At 37.7% G+C, this 22,269-nt stretch overlaps 1 protein-coding gene across 3 annotated transcripts in view; it reads left to right on the top strand.

The window, feature by feature from the left end:
* The window catches only part of si:ch73-211e3.1 (mastermind-like protein 2), a 69,988-nt gene extending 48,304 nt beyond the window's left edge, over positions 1-21,684 (top strand). For all 3 annotated transcript variants that reach the window (XM_058782682.1, XM_058782681.1, XM_058782680.1), the window contains 3 exons: positions 17,216-17,341; positions 17,487-17,559; positions 18,681-21,684. In XM_058782682.1, the coding sequence (XP_058638665.1) occupies positions 17,216-17,341; positions 17,487-17,559; positions 18,681-19,705 (1,224 nt within the window). In that variant the 3' untranslated portion in view covers positions 19,706-21,684. The remainder of the gene's footprint in view (positions 1-17,215; positions 17,342-17,486; positions 17,560-18,680) is intronic.
* Positions 21,685-22,269: the final 585 nt, after the last annotated feature.

Below are 22,269 nucleotides of genomic sequence, written 5' to 3'. Positions count from 1 at the left end.
TAAATGTTGCCTTGGCGACTAACTGAAATAAGTTTAAGTTTTAGTAAGTTTAATTTTTCCATCTAATATTTATAATTTATTTTATTACATTACATTCCATTTCATTCATTTTAGTTAACAATAACAACACTGATCTCCACTCAGCCCTGTTAGTATGTATATGTATGTATCTTTCTCTTTTCTCTCTCGTTTGTGTGTTCATGTCCTTCCTTCAAGGCTGAAATGGTGGGGTGGGGGGGTTGGCTATATACATGGGAGAAAATATTGCATGCCAACACCACACACACACATCCACAGCAGTCTTCCCAGCAGGGTGTGGAGAGTCTAACCTTGTTTTGTGCCTCTCTTCTGCTTGGGCACGTTCAATGATTTTAACCATTTTTAAAAGCTCTAAGTGGGTCAGCTGTACATAAATGTGTCTGAGAGAAATGCCGAGACAGACAGACAAAGGGAGGGCAGGTCACTGCTGCCACACATTTCCCCACATGTTATCTATGGGTTTTGTGCCATGCATGTGTTTGTTTTATATTTGGAAAGTTGACGTGTCCTGAGTGACGTTGTACTCCATATAAAACTACTGTAAACAGAATTTTTCTAATTATTTGCTAATTCTTTCATTTATTCATTTTTGTGAATGCAGCTTTTATGACTTTAATTTTCTATACTTTATTCAGTTGTCACATCACAGGACCATTTAATATCAACTAGTGAAGGCAAATAAGGTAATAAGATATGTTTGTATTCATTTTAACTTTCATTGACATGTCATGCGCAAAACTCCAGACTGTGACGAACATGTGTGGCCACAAATGCAAAAGCAACTTAAAATCTTCTTGGGAAAGCTTTTTGTGCATCCCATATGAGATTTAGATATCATCTGATTAGAGTGCACCCCACTGTTTCCTGTGTGTAACTACAAACTCAGCATGAGCCATGATGGCTGATTCACAAATCAATGGCTCATCTTGGTCAAAAAGATTCATGAAACAGACTCAACCTTGCTGGTTTTGACTCAGTGAGTCAATGAATCCTTCAGAGCCGTTACGGACTTCACGACTGATTCTTATTCTCTCACTAAACTGCAAGTCTTTTTTTTTTTTTTTTTATCTCTAACTCGAAATGAAACAGGAAAAATTACTGTGATTGGTAGTTGCACCATTGTTTCGGACACTTTAGACTGTTGGTGTATACATTAATTAATATATTCTATAATATATAAGTGTTTAAAAAGAAAAATTCAATATTTTACAAAAATATTGGTGGTTTCTTGGTTGACTATGAGGTCCAATTGTAATCAACTGTAATGAAAACTTTTTTATGGGTGACATGTTGGAAACAAAATCAACTCCAGTTTTTTTATTTATATTTAAATAGCACAATTAACATCAGAATGTATGAAGTGATAACACATTTATATTAAATACAATTAGAAAACCACCCTAAAGTTATATAGTATATAACTTAAATCATTTAAGTATATATACCAAAACAGCATTTCATCACAGCACACAGCAGTGACTGTTGTCCTAAATATTTTATTTTATTTTATTTTTGTCTGGAAAACTGATGTGTCAATCCTACAGCTTAGCCCTTACTGAAGAGTTCATATTAGGGACACAAATGATATCTTGATTTATTGTAATGAAACTGACAAGGAGGTCTTAGACTAAATGCCTCCTTTAATTTTATTCAGTGAGTATAAGAAAGAAGCCTTGTTGTGTCAGCTTCTGTGCTTTGTACCCGGAGGAGACAGAGAGAAAAGAGAGACAGAGATAGAGAGGACATTCAGCAATCCAAGCCCTCATCAGTATTTTATTAAGGGAACGAGAGGGTTTTGCCTGCTTTCCACACACACAAATGCATATTCCTGCTCTTCGTACTCCCATTTCCAGCCGCCAGAATCTACAGACGTACTCTCAGTCAATGTCAAACACATTTACCTATCCTCTCTGATTCTTTGTTTTTTTTGTGTGTGTGTGTGTGTGTGTGTGTGTGTGTGTGGTGTTGCTGTTTTAACAAGAACAGCAACGATTAAACCCATCTGCACCAAATGCTCTCTCTCTGTCTGTTCAAAGGCAGCTCATGTTTAATTCTCTCGTTTTTTCATCTTACTGTGGGGGGAGAGAGGAGGGGACGGATGCTAGAGGAAGAGGGAGGGAGGGAGGAGAGGAGTGTCAGAGTAGAGACACTGAGAGAGTCTGACTCCAGACAGGAGAATGAGGCAGACATACAGAAAAAGCATAGTGTGTGAGCGACACTGAGAAAGAGAGTATGTGAGTTTAGTGAGGGAAGAAGAGAGAGAGAGAGAGAGAGAAGGAAGGAGGGAGGGAGGCGGAAAGGGAGAGACAGACAGGAGGCAGACAGAGTGAGACAGTCTTGGCGACTGAGTTCTGGGAGCTGCTTTACACACACACACACACACACACGTTCTAAAAGTATCTGAGTGATATACACTGTCTATAAAAAATATCCACCTACACAAGAACTCTGATTGTTTAATATCAATGGACTAGCTCAGATTTATTCAGGACTGAGGCAAAAGCAGTCTCTTGGATGTTCTTGTTAGTCTTTCTCGTCTGTTTAAGATGTGTACAATATGAAGTTATGTCAAACCAAATCATTTTTATTTTAAATACATATAACATGAGCATACTTTTCAACCAAAAACATATTTAAAAGATTAGGTTTTAAATGTAAAAGCAATATATATGCTGTTTACAATGAAGACAAATATACTGTATCTGTTGGTCAGTCTTTACTAGGATTAAAAAACAAAATGAGCATGTAATCAATGAAAGCCTGTTTCCGCCATATATACGAAAAATCGATGTAATTGTGAGATACTGAGATTATTATGAGATGATAATTATGAGGCGAGTAATATTTTGATATAAAAAGCCAGAATTATTACTTACTAAGTTAAAATTAGTTGAAAGTGAGATTTGGTATATCATAATTATATACATTTTTGTCATAATCATTACTCTTATTTTATAATATCGACCTTTTTCTATCTCAGAAATTATGACTTAATACTTTTTTGTTCACATTTGATTTTCCAAAACATGTTTTTTTTCATGTGCCAGAAATTAACATTCGTAGTAATGCAGTGCCATTCACTACCGAAAAGAAGTATTATTACCCTTAGTATAATTTAAATCAGCAGATCCTCATTCACGAACAAGACCGCTCATTCAGTGTCAATCTGAGTCTTTGAATTCACATTCAATATAGTGACTTGTTCAGTGAAGTGCATGTTCAAACCAAAGAAAAATGCTCAAATGCTATTGGCTTGTGCTCTAGTTAGTCTTTGAAGGCAGAAAAAGCCAAGCGGTCCAAGATTTTAAACAAGAGAGACATGAACTACTGTAAAAATACCAGTGCGTAGAAATGAATGAGAACTGTCCAGTTGTTTAAAGGGTTAATTCAAAACCACAAATTAATTTGTGAAAGAAATGCCACTATGTTTCACTCTGTATCGTTGTCATGCTGTAAATTCCTGTTTAGTCTATAATTCCCGGCTGTTGCTAAACTGCTCTCTTTGTATATTTAACATCAGTTTATACAAACTAGGCTACATGGCCAGCCACGTGTGTGATGACTTTTGGATTTAGTTAGACGCTGTGTTTGTGTTACAGCGGGTTATATAAATGTCAGATTGAGTCTAACACGACATGAAGCCATGTGTTGACAGTGATGACTGGCTGTTTGACAGCTCTAGTGTATCTGCTTGCCAGATATAGTACATTTACCTATATGCATGGTGCTTTTTCATATTTGTTCATGTCTTTATGTCAAATCTGTGTAACTTTAATAGTGACCATGCTAGCTCTGTTTCATATCAGTGCCTCTGCATGTAAAAGCACGAGTATTTTAAATTTAAAAATTTAAAAATGCATTAAGCTTGGATAATATGACATATTTCTGACTGTGTATTGAGTTGGAAATAATATAGGATGGGACTTGATTTGATTTGATTAGGTTTGATATTGGATTATATTTTTACCAGCCGAAATGAACTTGGTGACGTCAGCAGAAAAGAAAACTTGCTTCAGAGGCACAGAATGTACATTTGGAGCAGCAAAACCTTCAGTTCAGATAGTTTATGTCAGTTCTTTGTTATTGTCAAATATTTTCATTATAGTTCAGTATGACAAAGGATCATGTGTCCAAATGCCCTCATCCTTATAAACCATGAACAAAACTTCACAAGCTAAAAGAAAATATGACCCAGACGGCATTAAATACTGGCACGGGTTAAATTTCAGTGAGGACAAACATGGTTGGTGCTTTTAGTGAATTATTGGCTCCTGAGAGCATGAAAGTCAAAAGTTCAGAAGGCCATCAAAGTTCAAAGACAACCAAACACTCCAAACTACAAAGAAGAGCCTGTGGTTAGTCTGATCTTAATATATTGCAGCAAATTATCAGTTTATAGTTAAGATTAATACCATTTAATGTTGTATTTCAGAGACATTCTCATTTACTTTTGCATCGTAAACAATTTTGGGTCGCCACTCGGTGTTCTAATGTAAAATCTGAGCCTGAAGCCAAAGCGGTTGAGATGCAGTGATCTAGACAGCAGCTCTTGCTGTAGTGGATGCTGATTCAGTCTTTTCTCCTCTCAGCGCCTTCCTGCTCCTGTTTGGGTGTGTTTCTCTCTCTCTCTTTCTCTCTCTCTCTCTCTGTCTCTCACTTTCTTTCTCTTTTCTACCATTCATTCTGTCTGACATGCAGTCGTTTGTTGTTGTCTTTTCCTCGCCTTCTTCCAGACACCCTGTGGAGAGAGTGATGAAGGAGAATACAGGAGAACACAGAAGAGGGAGAAAATGACGAGGAGGGAGAGGGAAAAAAAGAGGGTGATGGCGTAAAACTAGCGCTGAGCGTTTGAGCCTTTGTTCTACTTTTATGTTGAGCAGGAATAAAAAATGCTGCGGTGCGGTTAGAGAATTACCAGATCTGAGTGTGATTTGTGCGTTTAAATGTGTGCTGTATAGCTTTAATAAGGATGTGTTTTCTTGAGCAGGTTAAAGATATCAGTCAAGTGCAGTGTGTCACTGTTTCAACAAAATTGATTTCTCTCTCTCTCTCGTGCGTTTTCTCCCCATCCATCTCATCTGTCCCAATAATGCACTCCCAGCTATAAATATATTATTTTAAGGGTGTAGAATACAACAATCACAAGCATCTATAAAATTGCTTTCACTTACTGGTGGTAGTACGCTACAAATGTTTCAGTTCCTAATATCAGAGCATCATATCACGGTGTATGTCAAAGTATAGCCTTATTTTAGACCAAAAAAGCAATTTTGGGGTATTTTAAATCATTTTTTCAACCATGCAAAAGAGTAAAAAGTAATGGAAAGTCATGGAAATGTCTGAAGTGAAGATGCATTTTGTAGTTGCGCTCAGCTCTAAATATTTAATCAGCTGAATATTGCTCTTCTGTAGAATAAAACACGCTCACATAGTGAGCATTACAAATGATTGCTTTGAGTCATTCTTTTGAATGAATCAGTCAATCTGGTTCACAATTTGGTCTTAATGGTTCATTAGCAAATCAGTCTAAATTAAACTGTTTTTTATTTGTTTATTTTAATTTCGTATCTAGTAATCACAGAGGATTAGAAAGGTTGTGGTAAATCCACTGGTCATTAACACAATCCATCTAAAAGATTTGCATAGCAGAAATAAATGCTCTGATTTATTACATCTATTCAAACCACCGACCTATAAACACCCACATTTATACACTCATGCAAACATCCTCCTCACGCCTAGAAATGATTCCAACAGGCCTAGTGTAGAGTACAAATTGAATTCTTTCAGATTGTGCAACACTGAAGGTTCAGTCGTAACACTCAGTGGTTTATTTTGTGAAATCTACTCAAGTAATGCCACAAACCATAGACACACCCAATCCTATTGGCCGAGGAACATGCTGAGGGGTGTGGCTACAGTCCACTAAGCTACCAAATCGACCACTTGTAGACATTACGCCCATATGTGTTTGTTCCTGTCTGTTATACACGTGTGTGTGTGTGTGTGAGAGAGAGCGAGAGACCACAGCATGGTTTGTGTCCGTGGTTAGTCAGACGTTACTTGAAACCTCTCTCAGCTTGACCTTTGTGTAAAAGAAATATTCATTATACATTACGTGGGTGAAAAGAGAAACATGTAGTTGTAGATACTTAGACTTTCTTAAAGATACAACAACCAGCATTAGACAGTTTTTGTATACACGACCTTTTAAAAGTAAGACTTTTTTTGAAAGAAGTCTCATCAAGGCTGCATTTATTTGATCAAAAACACAATAAAAACAGTAATATTGTAAAATATTATTATAATTTAAAATAACCGTGTTCTATTTTAATTGTAATTTATTTCTGTGATGGCAAAGCTGAATTTTATTCTAATATGCTGATTTGGTGTTTAAGTTAAATATTAACATCCAAAACAGCTGTACTGCCTATTTTTTTCAGGATTCTTTGATGAATAGAAAGTTCAAAAGAACAGCATTTATTTGACATATAAAGCTTTTGTATCAATTTAAAAGTCTTCAATGTCTCTTTTAATAAATGTCTTTAATGTAATTTGATTGCATCCATGCTAAAGATAATTTCTTTCAAATAATAATAAAAATCCTACCGACCCTAAATATTTGAATGGTTTCTATCAGTTTTTTATAAAACTGGTTGTCTGTAATAATGGTGGATGAATCTGCATGTCAACGATTCCAGTATAACACTAACATATTGCAATAACATACTTTACAGAATAATTTAGACAAGATTAAAACCCGGATTAAAGTTGGCAGTCCAGCAAATGTTACTAAAGTGAATCCATCTCTTACATTCTATCCCATTTTATTCCCTCCCCAACAGGGGATCATCACACACATGGATGTTCATTCCTGCCTCCTCTGTCGCACTCTTGCAGAGGAACATATGGGTGGGAATGTGGCATGCATAATTAAACAGATCACCAATAACGTTAACAACACCAGTTTGTTTCAAAAAAAATAAAAAGTTCAAATTCTGCCTCACTGATTTTTTTTCAGCATGATTTGTTCTCAACTTTAAGAATTGCTCATCGAAACATTCCCTTGAATCATTAAATTGTTGTACATGAGTCAAGTGCTCTGCATAATGCCTTTTAAATTGTGCATGAGGTACTTGGCTGTGTTTCGATGTTTAATACAAGTAGCTAATGACAGAGTAAGAGGTTGAAAAAAGAGGTTTCGTTCGGTTTCCTCCTTTTAAATAACAATAAATAAACGTAATGATATGCCACTGTGGCCCCTTAGCGTGCGATTCGTGTTTGCGTGTTTGACATCTGTCAGTTTTAATGGTGGCGGCTCCTCCACTCATCCCATGGGGCTTTATCTTCCACTCAGCACACAAATCTCCCAATCAATTTACCAAATGAAACCGGGTGTGCAGTGCTTAAAAGAACAGTCCATGCTTACTGAGCATGAGAGTGAGATGGCAAGAGAGAGAGAGAATATATTGTTTATGTGACCTGTTCCCCGGCATTAACCTAATTCATTCATCCAGGATTACATTCTGTTATTAAAGAAACAATGGAGGGTGAAAGAGAGTGAAAACAAGAGAAGACGTTCAAGAAACTAAGACGGAGGGAAGAATGAGAGAGCAAGAGAGATGGGCCAATTGATCTTGAAATATCAATATGTCTGATGCTGATTAAGGAGGTTGATCATGCATTAAAAATATCTGTTTTAACGCTAACCTTTTAGTTATTTATTCAGCAAGAAAGTTAATGTGTGTCATAAACATCAAAGTCGTAAAATGAACTGTCAGCAAGAAAAGCATCATGCAGTGGCATTTTATTTCATAAATATCGATATCAAGCAAGTTAAATGTGACATTTATCTTTTTGTGGCATTTACAGAAACAGAAACTCGCTCTACTACACCATTTGTTTTATTGTTTAATGACTGTAATTACCCATAATTATCTTAGAAAATCACAATAGCATTAAGGTAACCAGTGTTGATTCTATTGTACTTGATATTTGATTGATAAAAAACAATTTAAAAAACAGTTGGAACAACCTGAAGCTTGGATTGTTTCGTGTTTTCACATCTTTTTGGTAGCTCCTCCCTTTCCTGATCAAACTGAAGCTCTGGTTGTCACACTAGGAAAAAACAGTAGAAAGAGCAGCCACATAAAAACACATGGGTTTTTTATAGATCCTCTCGCATTTCTGCATCATGACAAGAGAGAGGGGAGTGATACTGAGATACTAGATAAATAAAAGGAGAAAATGTTCAAGGACGTGTGTGTGCGTGCGTTTTTGTGACAAATGAGGACATATAATTTGTATAATGACAAGGGTATGACATATGTATTACAAGGAGAAGGTGACTTTTCAGGACATTACGCCATGTCCCCACTTTTCAAAACGCTTATAAATCACACAGAATGGAGTGTATTGAAAATCTGAAATAGCAGAAAGTTTCCTGTAAGGGGTAGGGTTAGGTGTAAGGTTGGTGTAGGGCAATAGCACATACAGTTTGAACAGTATAAAAACCATTACGTCTATGGGATGTCCCCACTTTTCACGAAAACGATTGCTAACCTTGCATGAGGAGAGCCAAGAATTGGTGGATCTCAAGGTTTCCCTCCAATAAGTACCTTGAACGGGCTGCAGATGTCACAGAACACACACACACATCTCATATTTGGAATACTTGATTCTGATTGGTCAGTCATGACATACTGGGGTCAGTTTCAGTGTAATGTTAAACTGTAATTGGTAAACTGTATATTTGACCATTGTATCTGGTAAGCAGCCTTTTGTGCTTCAGTGCTTTTTAAAGTAAAAATGCATATATTTTGCATTATCATATATACAGTTAGTTATAGTCAGTTAGATTTTTTTCAAGGAAATTAATATATTAATATTTTTATATAGCAAGGATGCATTTAATTGATTAAAAGCGACAGCAAATGTATTTATAATGTATAATTTTTAATAAATGCTGTCCGTTTGAATTTTTATTCATAAAACAATCCTGAATATAAAAGGTTTCCACAAAAATAAAGCAGCACAACTAAAACAAATGATCCTTGAGCACAAAATCAGCATATCAGAATGATTTCCAAAGGATTAGGCTGTTGAAAATTCAGCTTTGACATTTTCAATTATATTAAAATATTTCAAATGTAATATTTCACAGTACATATACTGTTTGACATTTACATTACATTTAGTCATTTAGCAGATGCTAAATAGGGTCTAAATGACTAATACATTTAATAGCTAAATGACAAATACATTTAGTCATTTAGCAGACGTTTTGTTTTAATGTATTTTTATCAAATAAATGCAGCATCTGTGAATTTATTTATATTTCTAATTCATATACCTATTTATTTATTAAGTAGCCAAGTGAGTCTGGGTTATGACCACCCTTTTGGGGTTTATAGCAATTTCTCAAGCTTTTAGCTAACAGACATGGTTTGGTTCAGCTTTTAGCTAAATCAACACAAAGATTTAAATAGCTACTTTCTATTTCAGCATTTCTTGTGTTTCACTCATCCAGTTTTGAAATGGAAGCCAAAACGTAAATGCATTACAAAAACATTTGTGTGCTTAAAGGAAGATAAAACCCTACGGAATGAGTGTTATTTTAGGGCGACAGCCTGTCATGGTAGCTTTGTGGAGTGTCTTAGAGGCTAATAAGCTACGATTACAGGTTTAGAAAGAGCGTCTGAGGTGTTTATAAAGTGTTTGTAAAGGATTGCCTGTTTCATGTAGCTTCTACCAGTCTGATTTAGACAAGGGTGAGTGGTCTAAGCAGCTGATCTATCCTGACAGCAGTAATCCCCCCACGATCCCTCTCAGACTGTCTGTGTGTGTGTGTGTGTGTGTGTGTGTGTGTGTGTGTGTGTTTCAGTGTGCATGTCTGTAAGAATAACAGTGGAATGGAGCAGATTGAATAAGGATGGAGTGAGAGAGAGTTAAATAATAAAAGAGTCTCATAATGACCAGGAATGAGGGAAGTGTGTGTGTCTGTATGAATAACCTCTAGGGAAGGTGTTGTGCTGGTGCTCAGACAGAAGTAGTACTGCCTGATGTTCATGAATCTTTGTACACACACACACACACACACACACTTGTGGTCTGCAGGAAGGAAGTTCTGGTGTGCTGTTGACTGTTCTTGCAAACTGAAAGCCAGAGGAGCCACGGCTTGTTCGCTGAGATCTCTCAGACCGCCGTGTTATAGCTAACAACTCTCTTTCTAACTCTAAGCTGAGGATGAATAATTAAAAACTCTTTCAGCTTAGTTCACTAATAACTGCACATACACTGTTTGCGATGTGCTGCTGAAGTGCTTGTTTAAAATATGTTTTTGTGCTTCAGTGCTCTTTAAACTAAAATGTGGATTTTTAGCTTTATCATGTGTATCCCAGAGGATGCAAACTGAACCTTGCTGAAGTTTTGTTTTTTAATGTTGTGTATTTGTGATGTGAGGAAGCCTCTTAGGGAGAATTCATCTACACATAACTGGTTTATGGAGCAAAATAATAACTTTGGTTAATTATTTTCTTGTGTGCAAGTTTCACTTGCATTTTGTGGACTAGCCAGCAGTTCATATGAGAAAACAGCTGAAGAAACATACAAAATAAGGTCTTAAAGTGCTAGCACACCCAAAAATCTGTCATCGTTTACTCACTCTCATGTCATTCCAAACCTGTATGATTTTATTTCTTCTGTGGAACACAAAAGAAGGTGTTTTATGGATGTTAGTAACCAAGCAGTTTTTGACTTCCACTGTAGACTGTCAGAAAAAAAGTGCAAAATTAATAAATAAATTAGCCGTTGTACCCCTAAAGGTACAATGTTTGGCGGGGACGGGACGTGTATGGACAAAAAGGCACTGGGATATTTTTCAAAATCTTTTCTTTTATGTTCCACAGAAGAAAGAAAGACATACAGGTTTGAAACAACACTGAGCACCAGGGAGAGTAAATGATGACAGAATTTTCATTTTTGGGAATAACTTTTCAACATCCTTTTGAAAAAAGTTTTTGTCAGGGTTATTTTTAGGAGGAAGGGTATAGAAATTATCATTAGCTCAGTATAAAACAGTAGAAGTCAATGAAAAGTCAACACTATAATAGAAAAACAAGTGTGTGTGTGTGTGTGTTTTAATTGAAAAAAGTGTCTTTGGTTTCAAATGAGAGGTCAAATAGTACACTGTGGCAACACACACTGCTCTTCAGCTCTTCAGCTCTTAATTTCTTTGTTCCAGATAATCTTTCCCCATTCCCTTCTCATTATTAGATATGAGCCACCAGACCTGTGTGCTTGGTATTCTGCACCACACTCACACACACAAACACACACACACACACACACACACACACACACATACACCTGCAAGGTATCAGTATCTCAAGAGAACTACATGGAAATCAAACTTTCTCTCTCCCTGTAAACAGTCTACATTGGAAACAAAGCCCTCCTGTCTGTGTAGTCAAATAGACACTGTGTTTGCCCAGTAGATGAGAAACGCAAAGGCTGAACATGTGATCAGATCAAAAAAGAAGAAATGCCAGAGGTCTGTCCCCAATCGGGGACTGTAAGACATCAGGGAAGCGAGCAGCCAGTTACAGCAGCCTGTGTTTTTCATGGAAGAGAGGAAGTGAAAGACGCTGTGTAAATGCAACATGTGAACTAGTAGTCAACCATCATTCAATTTTAAATTCAATTACCGATGACCAATTGCTGGCTGTTATAATGTAGATATATGCTTTTTATTTGTTTGTTTGTTTTTGTATTTGTATTTTTTAGATTTCTTTTTTAATTTTTTCATTAAAGTGTATAAACCTCTATCATTTATGTATTAATTTACAGTTTTTTTTTATGTGAAATGCAATAAATTATTAAATGTCTGTAACTTTAAATAGCATTTAAGTGAATTCATTTTATTAAACATTCTATTTACATTTTTTCAATGTAATAAATCATTAAGCATATCTAAATTGAATTTTTCTTAATTAAAAAAATATATAAATATAGTTTTAGTGAATTGGCACAATGTATTTTAATTAAATTGTACTAACCTCCTATGATCTATTTTATTGATTATATTTAAATTATATGTAAATGTTTTTAAATTGTTAAATGTACATTATTTATTAAATTAAAAAATATTTCAATTTAATCATAAATATATTAATTAAAAAATATAAACATTTGAAAATATGCATCATCTATTGAACTAACATATTAGTCAGCCAACCAACACACCCAATATCCTTCTGGTTGATATATTGGTCTATAACTAATGAGAACTCATGCATTGAGAATTTTGATTGATTCAGTTTCTGTAGAGCTCTTTTTTATATTAGAAGACTTCAATAATTTGTATAATTGTTTAATCAATTAGCATTATTATTCAGTGTATAGTAAGAGATTATAACAGGTCTGACTCTGTGTGGAGAATATTCACTCTAACAGTACAAGACGTAACAGTGGCTAAAATGGCTTAATAAACCACTCGTTCAGATGCAGTTGAAGGCCGACCGTGTTGTCTTTGTGTTGTAGTGTAGCGGCTAAGCAGAGCCCGTCCCGAGTGACCTTGCCCTGAGGTGGAATGGAGGGAGGAGGGTGGACAGGAGAGGGGCGGGAGGGGGGTGTACACAGATGGTAGAGAATATGGTTCCAGGGTATTTCGGAGGGGCCTAGCTCGGACAAATGCAAACAAATAAGCCTCTGCATCCAGCGTGGAGAAAGAGAGCCTCATTGTTATAGAACTGCTGAGACGGATCTTAGAAGACAGCCAAGGTAAAGTAAAGCAATTCAAGAATTTACTAAGTAATAATTAGAACGGTCCGCCAGGGCCTAAGGTGTGAGAGCCGCACCGAAGATATCGTAGCCCAGCGCGGTTCTGTGGTTCTGCAAGGTTGAGGACACAGAGCCCAGCTGCGGCAGGAATGAATACTGAATAAATTAAGCACTCTGCCAAGTTAACACTAGCCTGGCAGCGGCTCTTTCCCTCTAAGCCCAGGTGTGTGTGAATGTGTGTACTGTACGTGTGAGAACATTTTTAATGTGCAAATATGTTTTGTGCGAATGCAGTATGTGGGCATGCTTTATCACACAAGTGTGTGTGTGTGTGTGTGCATCTTACGCTTTCCAGTGTCTGGCACTGGTAGGGGGATGGGTGAATATGTGTGTGTCTGTGTCTGTGTGTGTGTGTGTGTGTGTGTGTGTGTGTGTGTGTGTGCAGAAGTGCGTGCCAGGAACAGTTCGGGAATTTGAGGCGGTGTTTCAAAGGGTCCCAGGATAGTTAGCAGGCTTCAAAGCAGCAAGACTGGGGGAGCTTGTTCTCTCCTTCACATCCATCCACCCACACACCTCCGATCTTTATTCGCTTTCCCCCTCAATAACAGGATTTTTTTAACCTTAAATCTATTTTTACGTGTCTGAACAAAACACGTGGAAATCCTCGGCGCCCCAAGAATTGCATTTTTGTGATGGGGTGTATATGGTAGACATGGCACAATGTGGTTAACCAGACTGGCATGAAGACTGGATCTTGTCTCCAAGCCACACAAACAGAGAAGGAGAGAGAGAGAGAAAGAGGGAGCTGATATGTGTTGTTATGGAAGTAGGTCAGGCATCACATTCATTAACATCCTCCTCTCATGCCCAATGATGTGAGCCGCTCCCATTATCACACACGAATACGTACATACGTATCGCCGTAAGTGTGCAAGCATGAATCTGGGCATGCATATTAAATATTATCAGAGGTTATCGATTCGAGGCAGACGCTTATGCATTTGTAAAGAAAGTCGGTACTGTGTCGGTCATCATTTCATAGCAATTGAACCCCACCATCAAGGCAATAGACGTAAATAAACTTGGTTACTGTGGAGATAAAAGCAGTATTTAGTGCCTGTGCTCTGGACAGCTGGACTACTGCCAGGACGACAAAGCGGAGCTCTCTACACAACTCTGTCCCACTTTCTCTCGCACGCTTTCCTTGCATGCACTCTCTCTTTCTATCTGTCTCGTGTCTGCTTCCATTATCCACTGCGCTTTCTAATTCTACCTGTTTTGCAAAAGTTGTGTGCCTGAGTCAGTCCTTTTCTCTCTTCTTATTCCTCGCTTTCTGCCCACTCCATTCATCCTCATCTCATTCTTTCCTAACTCTTGCAGTCATAAGCTTTCCCTCCTTCTCTGTCCCTCCCCCTCTCTGCTCCCAGCAAGGTCACTTGGAGTTGCATGACAAAGCGACTTCACTGACATTCAACAACAACCTCTCTCTCTCTTTCCCTTCCTATAGTCCTGCACTGCTGCTTCTCAGACATTTTCCCATGACAATTAGCTAAAGCCTGGAGAATGGACCTAAATATAGAGAGATTTGATTTTCCACTTGTTTTTATTTTTTTGGCAAATAAAGCCTTACTTGGTGTTTAATTTGGGGTCTCAATCAAAGGATGCAACTAAATGTTTAACCCTGGAGGATTGTAATAGTTTATGAATGAGGGCATCTATGGTAAAACAACCTACCTCAATTCACTCTCTGTATGCGAGTAAACTATTGGAGTGAACTGTACTGGAGTGAGTACATTTGCAATAAGTGACTGCAAAAAAAAAAAAAAAAACTTGTAAAGGGATATGAGTCATTTAAACTATGCTAAATTAACTCAAAATATTACTCTTCCGAAATAAATCAAATGAAATAATGAAAACTAAAACGAAATTTAAAATATATATAAATAAATAAATGTCAAAAAACTATAATAACCCTGGTTCAGATGACAAAAGCAAGGTCAAACATGCACGCTCTGGGTTAAGTGAGAGAACATCCTTTCATGCTCAGCAGCACGCAAACGCATAATTGGTTTTATTTCTCTTGTTAGTTTGATATGGGTAATTACGTCTCTTTTATGTGGTTTAGGGCATATTTAGTGCTGTTTTTCATCGTTATGCCTTTATATAGCTTTTAATTCATCTAATTTTGCTTAAATTTGCTTTCGAAATAATACTCTGCACTTTTAATTATGTTCTTTTTAGATCATTTTGCTTACATTTGCTTTCGAAATAATATCCTGTACTTCTTTTTTATATTATTGATAATTTTATTTATTAATAGTATTACTTTATTGCTATTGTACTTATTTTGCAATGCAAACACAATACTGCAATACAAATGGAGAGAGGGAGAGAGAGAGCAATCCAAATTTACATTTCTTTCCACCCCGATGGATTTGACAGGGTTAAACATATCTCTCTTTCTTTGTTACCGTCTTGTACGCACAGGAACGGTTGCATTCTGTTCGACAACAAAGGCAGCGGATTGCTTTGATAACCTCTGCCGCTGTGATATCTAATCTATTAAATGCACGCTGAAATGTGAGTTGCATGAAAAGCTGAGTGAGCGCGCGGAACGGAAAGGGGAGGCGGTTTGCTTGACGGACTGCTTTACTTGAAACGTGCGTGTGTTGCTGGAGGCTCTGAAAAGCTTGTGAGGTGTTGGGGTGTAGCTTAGGACAGGGGAAAAGAATGAAAGGCCCTCTCTTATCGAGGGCACAATCGGAAACGCTGTTTAACTTGGCGAGCTTTCCCGGATGGAGCGCAAAGCTGCGTCCTGACAGACTAAAACATAAGTCACGGAGTATAACCATTTATATTTATCAATAAATACACTAGGCTGACTTGATAGAGAACAGACTGGGGTTTTTACAATAAGGGGATCGATAAAGACAGGCGACAGAAAAGCTCACCGTAAACTCTTGAGGTGGATCAAAGCGGTTAAACGCGCAGAGCGTACTGTTTTTGTTACGAACTGTGAGAGTGCGCATGTGCCATCTAGCGTTTGTTTAGAGGGAAAATCAAGGTTTTTATTCATATCTCCCTGCTGGATTTGTGAGAGAGCCGCTGATTATCATACTAATCAACTGACTATTTTCTTTCCTTGGGCTTTGCAGAGCATCTGAGCGGCTGACGAAATAGAAAATGTTTAAATAACATTTAAGCATTACTCATAATATCTTAAAGGGATAGTTTGACTAAAAATTCCAATCCTGGCATCATTTGCTCAAACCCATATGACTTTAAGTGATTGGTGACTGAAGCTTACTAAATTATGACAGAATATAAAATTTTTGGATGAACTGTTCCTTTAAGAAGTTACAGATGTGAGTGTTCTTTATAATCATTAGAAGTGTTAGTTCTTAATGGCAAACAGAATTGTGCATGGGCAATTCTCAGGCACAGCCCTAACACAACACAACCAACAAAAGCATGCATCTAAACCAGCTCTTCATTCCTGCTGCACATACCCAAGTGCTGGATCAATATCCATTACCAGCACTAGTGCTGCAGACAAGCCATTCATTTCCACTGCAAAGCACCACGATATTCCCCCTGGGAAGCCGTTTCACCACCCTGCCTGCTACAAGCAAAGATGATTACACCAGATTCATGCTAGGAGTGTCTGTTAGTGCCTCAGATTACCTCTGCTTGTTCTTGAGCATGATATGCTTAGCATCACACATAGCTAATATGTAGTTGGAGATTTAATTGAATTCACGCAACATAATAAACCCAGTAATTTCATTTTGTGTTTGTGTCTTTATGACGTGAAGCAGATCGTTGCATTCTGCCATGGACGGTATGCCAGACATGAAGTGGTTATCTCTCCACGTCTTCATAATGGTCCGTGATTAATGTTCTACTCCAGTTACGCATATGTTTTCAGGATTTGGATGGGAGTAGGGAGGGAAGAGGGTGGGGAGTGTTTCTTCTGTGGGAATGGGAATATGGGAATGCCTAGCTGGACTGTTCGGGTGGAGGGGTGCATTCAGACAAAGCCAACGAAAACAAACGTCCGTGGCTCTGGGAAGGCAGGGTCTGGTCTGAATCCTCTGTGGTTATTTACAGATGTTTACAACTTTGCTAAGGAAAGAAGCCCTGTTAGAACATGTGGGCTTGGTTGAGATGACCTTTTTAGCGGTGTTGAGTTACACTGAATGGCGTCACGTCTTTGATCACGGTGAGATTATGCGTAGTTAGTTACAGTTGTTTGTGTGGGTCAAGTGAAGGTGAGATCATGTCTGTGTGAATATGGCAGCTATTGTTTTGATGCATTTGAGTTATGCACATCTAAAATGTAGTTTGAAGGTGCGTGCAGGTTTAATAGTGATCTTTCTTTTATTGTGTGTTTTAGGATCAAGGTGCAGGAATGGTGCCACCGCTTCAGGACCCTCCGTCAGCTGTGCCACGGCAACCCCAGGGCAGCAACTACAACATGATGCTTAAGAATCAGCTAATAAACAAGCAGCTTCAACAACAAGTCAGTTCTCAAACTGCATGTTGAATGTATTATTCTGTTAAATTGTAATTTTGTTGTTTTGGATGAATGGCCTTTTGATTTGCACTTCTTAAGAGCTAGTATTTGATTGCTTTAATTGTGTTAATGTATTATTTTCTGCTTATAGGAAAAGCAAAGGCAGATGGAGCAAATGAATGGAGGGCATATCACAGACTGCCAACAGGTGGCACCATTTCAAGGTAAAGTATCATCACCATATAACATGAACTATGGTAATTACTGGGTTTCCTTTACCATTTTTGCATAAAATCTAAACACAGAATTTTTTCAAAATGCAAAAAAGTTTACACACAGAAAATTCTGAAACTGCGCACACAAAAATGCTCCTGGGGGCAAATCATTTATTAAGACTTGACATTTAAAAAAAAAAAAATGTATTAATAGAAATGGAATAACTGAATTTAAAATTAAATGATACATTTCTAAAAAAGAAACAAATAAAAATACAGAAGCCCTTATATGGACATAGTTTGGGCATGTTTTATGCAAATAACCAGTTGTGTAATTACTTGTAGGTGCAGCCTTTGGAGTGAGAAGTATGGAATACTTTTTATTTAGTGCCAGAATTTTGATATATGAAGAGATCAGATGCAAAAGCCTCTAAATGCCATCTGAAATTTTCTTCTAAAATGAGCATTTTTATCAGGCCCCTATATTTATGTTCAGTTATTTCACTTTAATTGCATAGAAAAGGACCTACACATTGCCATTAGAGTAAAATTACTAAACCTAAACATAGCAGCCTGATAAAAAATGCTAATTTTAGATGAAAATTTCAGATGGCACTTAGAGGCTTTTGCATCTGAACTCTTCATATACACTCCCATCTGTCTTCTTTCATTCATTTTATAAATAAAAAATAATACTTTTGATACAAGGATGCATTAAATAGTTTAAAAAAAATGTCCCAAAAAGACTTTTACAGATTTAAAAATCTGTTTTAAATAAGCTTTCGATTTTCAAAAAAAAAAATTGATATCATCATTTCCACAATCATTAAGTGACACAACTGTATTCAACAGTGATAAGCAGAGATGTTTCTTGAGCACCAAATCAGCATGTTAGAATGATTTCTGAAGGATCATGAGACACTGAAGCCTACACTAAGAGTAATGGCTGCTGAAATTACTTATTTTAAATAATTAGATTTCACAATAGTACTGTTTTACTGTATTTTTAATCAAATAAATACCCCCATGGTAAACATAAGAGATGTCTTTTTAAAACATTAAAAGTCTTACCAACGCTAAACTTTTAAATAATAGTATACCAATAGTGAACTATTTTTGCTGTCTTGCAGGTCCAGGTCGACCGCTCCCTCCAGAGTGTGGTGGATATCCTCTGGGAGCTTCTCAACAGCTGAATTCCTCCATGCTCTCCCATAGTGGTCCTTTACCCACAAACCGAATGGGTCTTTCCTCCAGCTCGGTCTCTCAGATGGGCCCGTCGGTTGGAGGATACGTGTGTGGCAAAGGTTCCAAACAACCCCTCTGCCACCCGTCGCAAGACTTTGGAATGGCGATGCAGCCTGGCCAGAGCATGATGGGAATGGGTGGGCCTCCACGTCAACCATTACACCCGGCTCACGCTGTGACGCGACCAGGAATGCCATGCCCCAACCTACCAGGCGGTCCCGTGCCAACCCACCACCTGCGGCAGGCATTGCACCAAGCTGGAGCTCTTCAGTCGCGTATGATGTTCCCTCCCCAGCAGCAGCAGCCCACGTCACAGTCCCAGCTCTGGCAGCACCAACAAGGGGTGCAACCGCATATGGACCCTGCGAACCACCCACATCCTTTCCCCGCCGGAGGAGCCCTACCTGGATGCGGAGGTCCTCAGTTTCCACAGCGATCCGGCATGGCAGGTATGCCGGCCAACTTCCCTGGGTCCCGTCCTCCTCCTAATCAAGTAGCCCCTGGTTTGGTTGGCAGACCGGACCAGAAGATGCCCACCACCCAGCCGCTATCCTCCATGTCCCAACAGAACCTCAGAATGCGAGGTCCACTTTCCGCTCTAGCTGTTATGAAACCAGGAGGTCCATCCATGATGCACCCTGCCCATGGGATGGGGCCTCCTAGTTACCAGACTGCTTCTGCCAGGAAACACTGTTCACCACAGGGCTACAACCCCGGAGATAAACTGCCTTCCTATGACTACACCCCACAGCATCAGAGCAATGGGGCAATGGCAGCGGGGCTACAAGGACCTGGAGGAGGAGGCGGTGGCCGTGCGGAGGTGGACTTCATAGACACTCTGGTGGGCAACAATGAAGACTGGCTGAACAATCTCACCATGATAGATGAATACCTTGAGCAAAACTCATAGGGACTGATCAAGAGTGTCCTAGGTTTGAAAATCACTACACAGTGCAAGAATAGGTTTGTGGGGTCATCACTCTGTAAGGGCATGTTCACACCAAGAGCGCTAACTATAACAAGAACTATATTAGTGTCCACTCCAGCGGACGGTAACTTTCTGTTTGCTATAACCGCATAGTTGTCTGCAGCTTTAAGGCCCCGATATACTCACGGCAAAGTTTTTATTGTTCTTCGCTTAAAAAGAAGTTTGAGATACACAATCAGCTGTATTCTGATTCTGACGCCATGGACCAGTGGTAGTTCCAAGGTGTTTACTTTTCCAGAAAGTTTGCTTGGGCAAGCTGTTTCGAGCTCCAGAAACGAACTTTGTTCTAAATTATGAAGTATATTGGGTCCTATACACATGCAAGCTTGGGTGGCATCTGATTGGCTTAAAAACCTTTTAGTTCATTGTTATAATTATCATCGTTGGTGTGAACGAATCTTAAAGTCCTAAAGCATTTTTTTTTCTCATGGCTAGCATTAGTGAGAATGTATCAGTGGAAATGAGGCACTGCTTAGGCGCTGCTAAGCCTGGCATTGGCCGTCATTAAACTTGCTTATATTATAAGATGCCCTTTCCTTTTCTCAATGGTTGCTCTTCCAGTGCTCTCTGCGCTGTTTTAATAATATTGTAATTATCATCAAATTTATTATGGAGTGAAACACTGATTTATGAAAACATGGGCTTTCCCCAGCAGTGTAAAGAAAGTTCTCATTCAGTTAAAGGGGCAGTTCACCCAAAAATGACAATTCTGTCATCATTTACTTGCCCTTATGTCTTTCCAAATCTGTATGACAGAATACATTTTAAAGAACTTTTTTTTTGTCTGTTCAATGGAAGTTTATGGGGTTTAAAACAACATTAACTTTCATTGTATAGACAAACACTTTTTATTTACTTATTTACATGGGGTGAGTAGATGCTTTTTGGGTGAACTGTCCCTTTAATGCAGTGTGGTAACAGTATTGTTGGCAGTCTCATGCCAGACCAGGCTCATATGTGCAGCTTTTCATTCTTGCTATTTGAAAAGCGTATAAAATCATTTCTGTGATGAACTATTTGAGGGTATTTCAAAAGGGGCTTGTCCTGTACATAAAGTATTTTGTAAAATATGGTTTCTTAAACTGTAACATACAAAAGAGAAGTACACATATTTATGCTTCTTTTCTGCTGATGAATTCTTCAGAATTTCTTTGTAAATAATTATTAAAAGAATAAATAAAACAAAAATGCAATGATGTAAAGAAATGAGTGTCACATTGAAATTGCAAATGAAATATTTTACACTAGGAAACTATTGTAATTTGTATTATGCAAGACAGTATGGTTAGTTTTGGAGTAATACTATGTATTACAAAGATGAAAAATTTGTTATGTTTTTGACATAACTGGACTTCTGGTACTCCAGTCTGGCTAAAGAAGGTTTTCTGCTTTGTGTTTTTAAATTGGGAGGTTTGGAGTACAATGTTTCTCAGCCTTGTTACAGCATTTCATTCTGACATAATTGCACAGTCTAAAGGTTCTCTAACTTGTGTCATATTGCCATAGCATAATACATTTTACACTAGACACCAGTGTCTTTGTAATAATCTGTTCCATCTAACGAATTGAGGATCTTAAGGATCTTGATGCTTTCTGGACCAAGGACACTTTTCAGCAATTCTAGGAATGTCTTTTGTAAGTGCACACCAGCTACACTGAAATTGCAGCCTCAATGTAGCAGAGGGACAAAATATATGATCACACCACCTATTATGTAATACAAGAGCAACACCTGTCACAGTAAGTGCATAAAACCCACAGTCCTTTGTGCCAGAGTCTTGGGTTTCCAGTAGTTCATGAACATGTAGTTGATGCCATGAACTTTAAGACATTCTGATTTGTGATTAATTGTGATTTATTATATTTTGTCTTCATATTTTTAGATTGGAAAATAAACCTCATAAAAACAAAAATGTCTCCTTTTGGTTTTTGTTTAACCTTTTCTTCTTCAGTATATCTTACTTCCATTTCCATTGGTGGTATGAGTGAAATTTATGACTACAGATAAATATTAGCACCACACCTCATTTAGTGTTGAGATGCCTGATACATACTGTGCTAAAATGATCTTATAGGGTCACAAGAGCACCACGGCCAGTATATCTCTTTGTGACTGCTTATCAGGACGAGGCGGGGACAAAGTAAACAAATTTGTGACACTACTGCTCACTTTAACTTCTGTTTTAGTCTGTTTTGAACAATCCTTAACTTTTGACACAGTTAACTTTATTTAATTAAGTTATTATGAAATAAACAGTTTCATTTCCTTCACAGTGTAGCTTTTTACTGTGGTAAATTAAATCACTATTTTCTTATCTAGAAGTAATATGCGAATGAGAAAATAAAAAAATAAAAAAAATAAAAATTAGTCTAATAAAGGTGCTCCAAAATTTTGTGAGGCAATATTTTCTTACAATCATTCAGTGAAGCCATACAGGACTCATGGAACCATGCATTAATGTGTATCTAAATTGTTTGATTTAGTA

This window comes from Onychostoma macrolepis, chromosome 07, assembly GCF_012432095.1.
Source record: "Onychostoma macrolepis isolate SWU-2019 chromosome 07, ASM1243209v1, whole genome shotgun sequence".
Lineage (NCBI taxonomy): Eukaryota > Metazoa > Chordata > Actinopteri > Cypriniformes > Cyprinidae > Onychostoma > Onychostoma macrolepis.
Note: the sequence above shows the minus strand (reverse complement) of the source record. Positions and strands in the feature narration are given on the sequence as shown.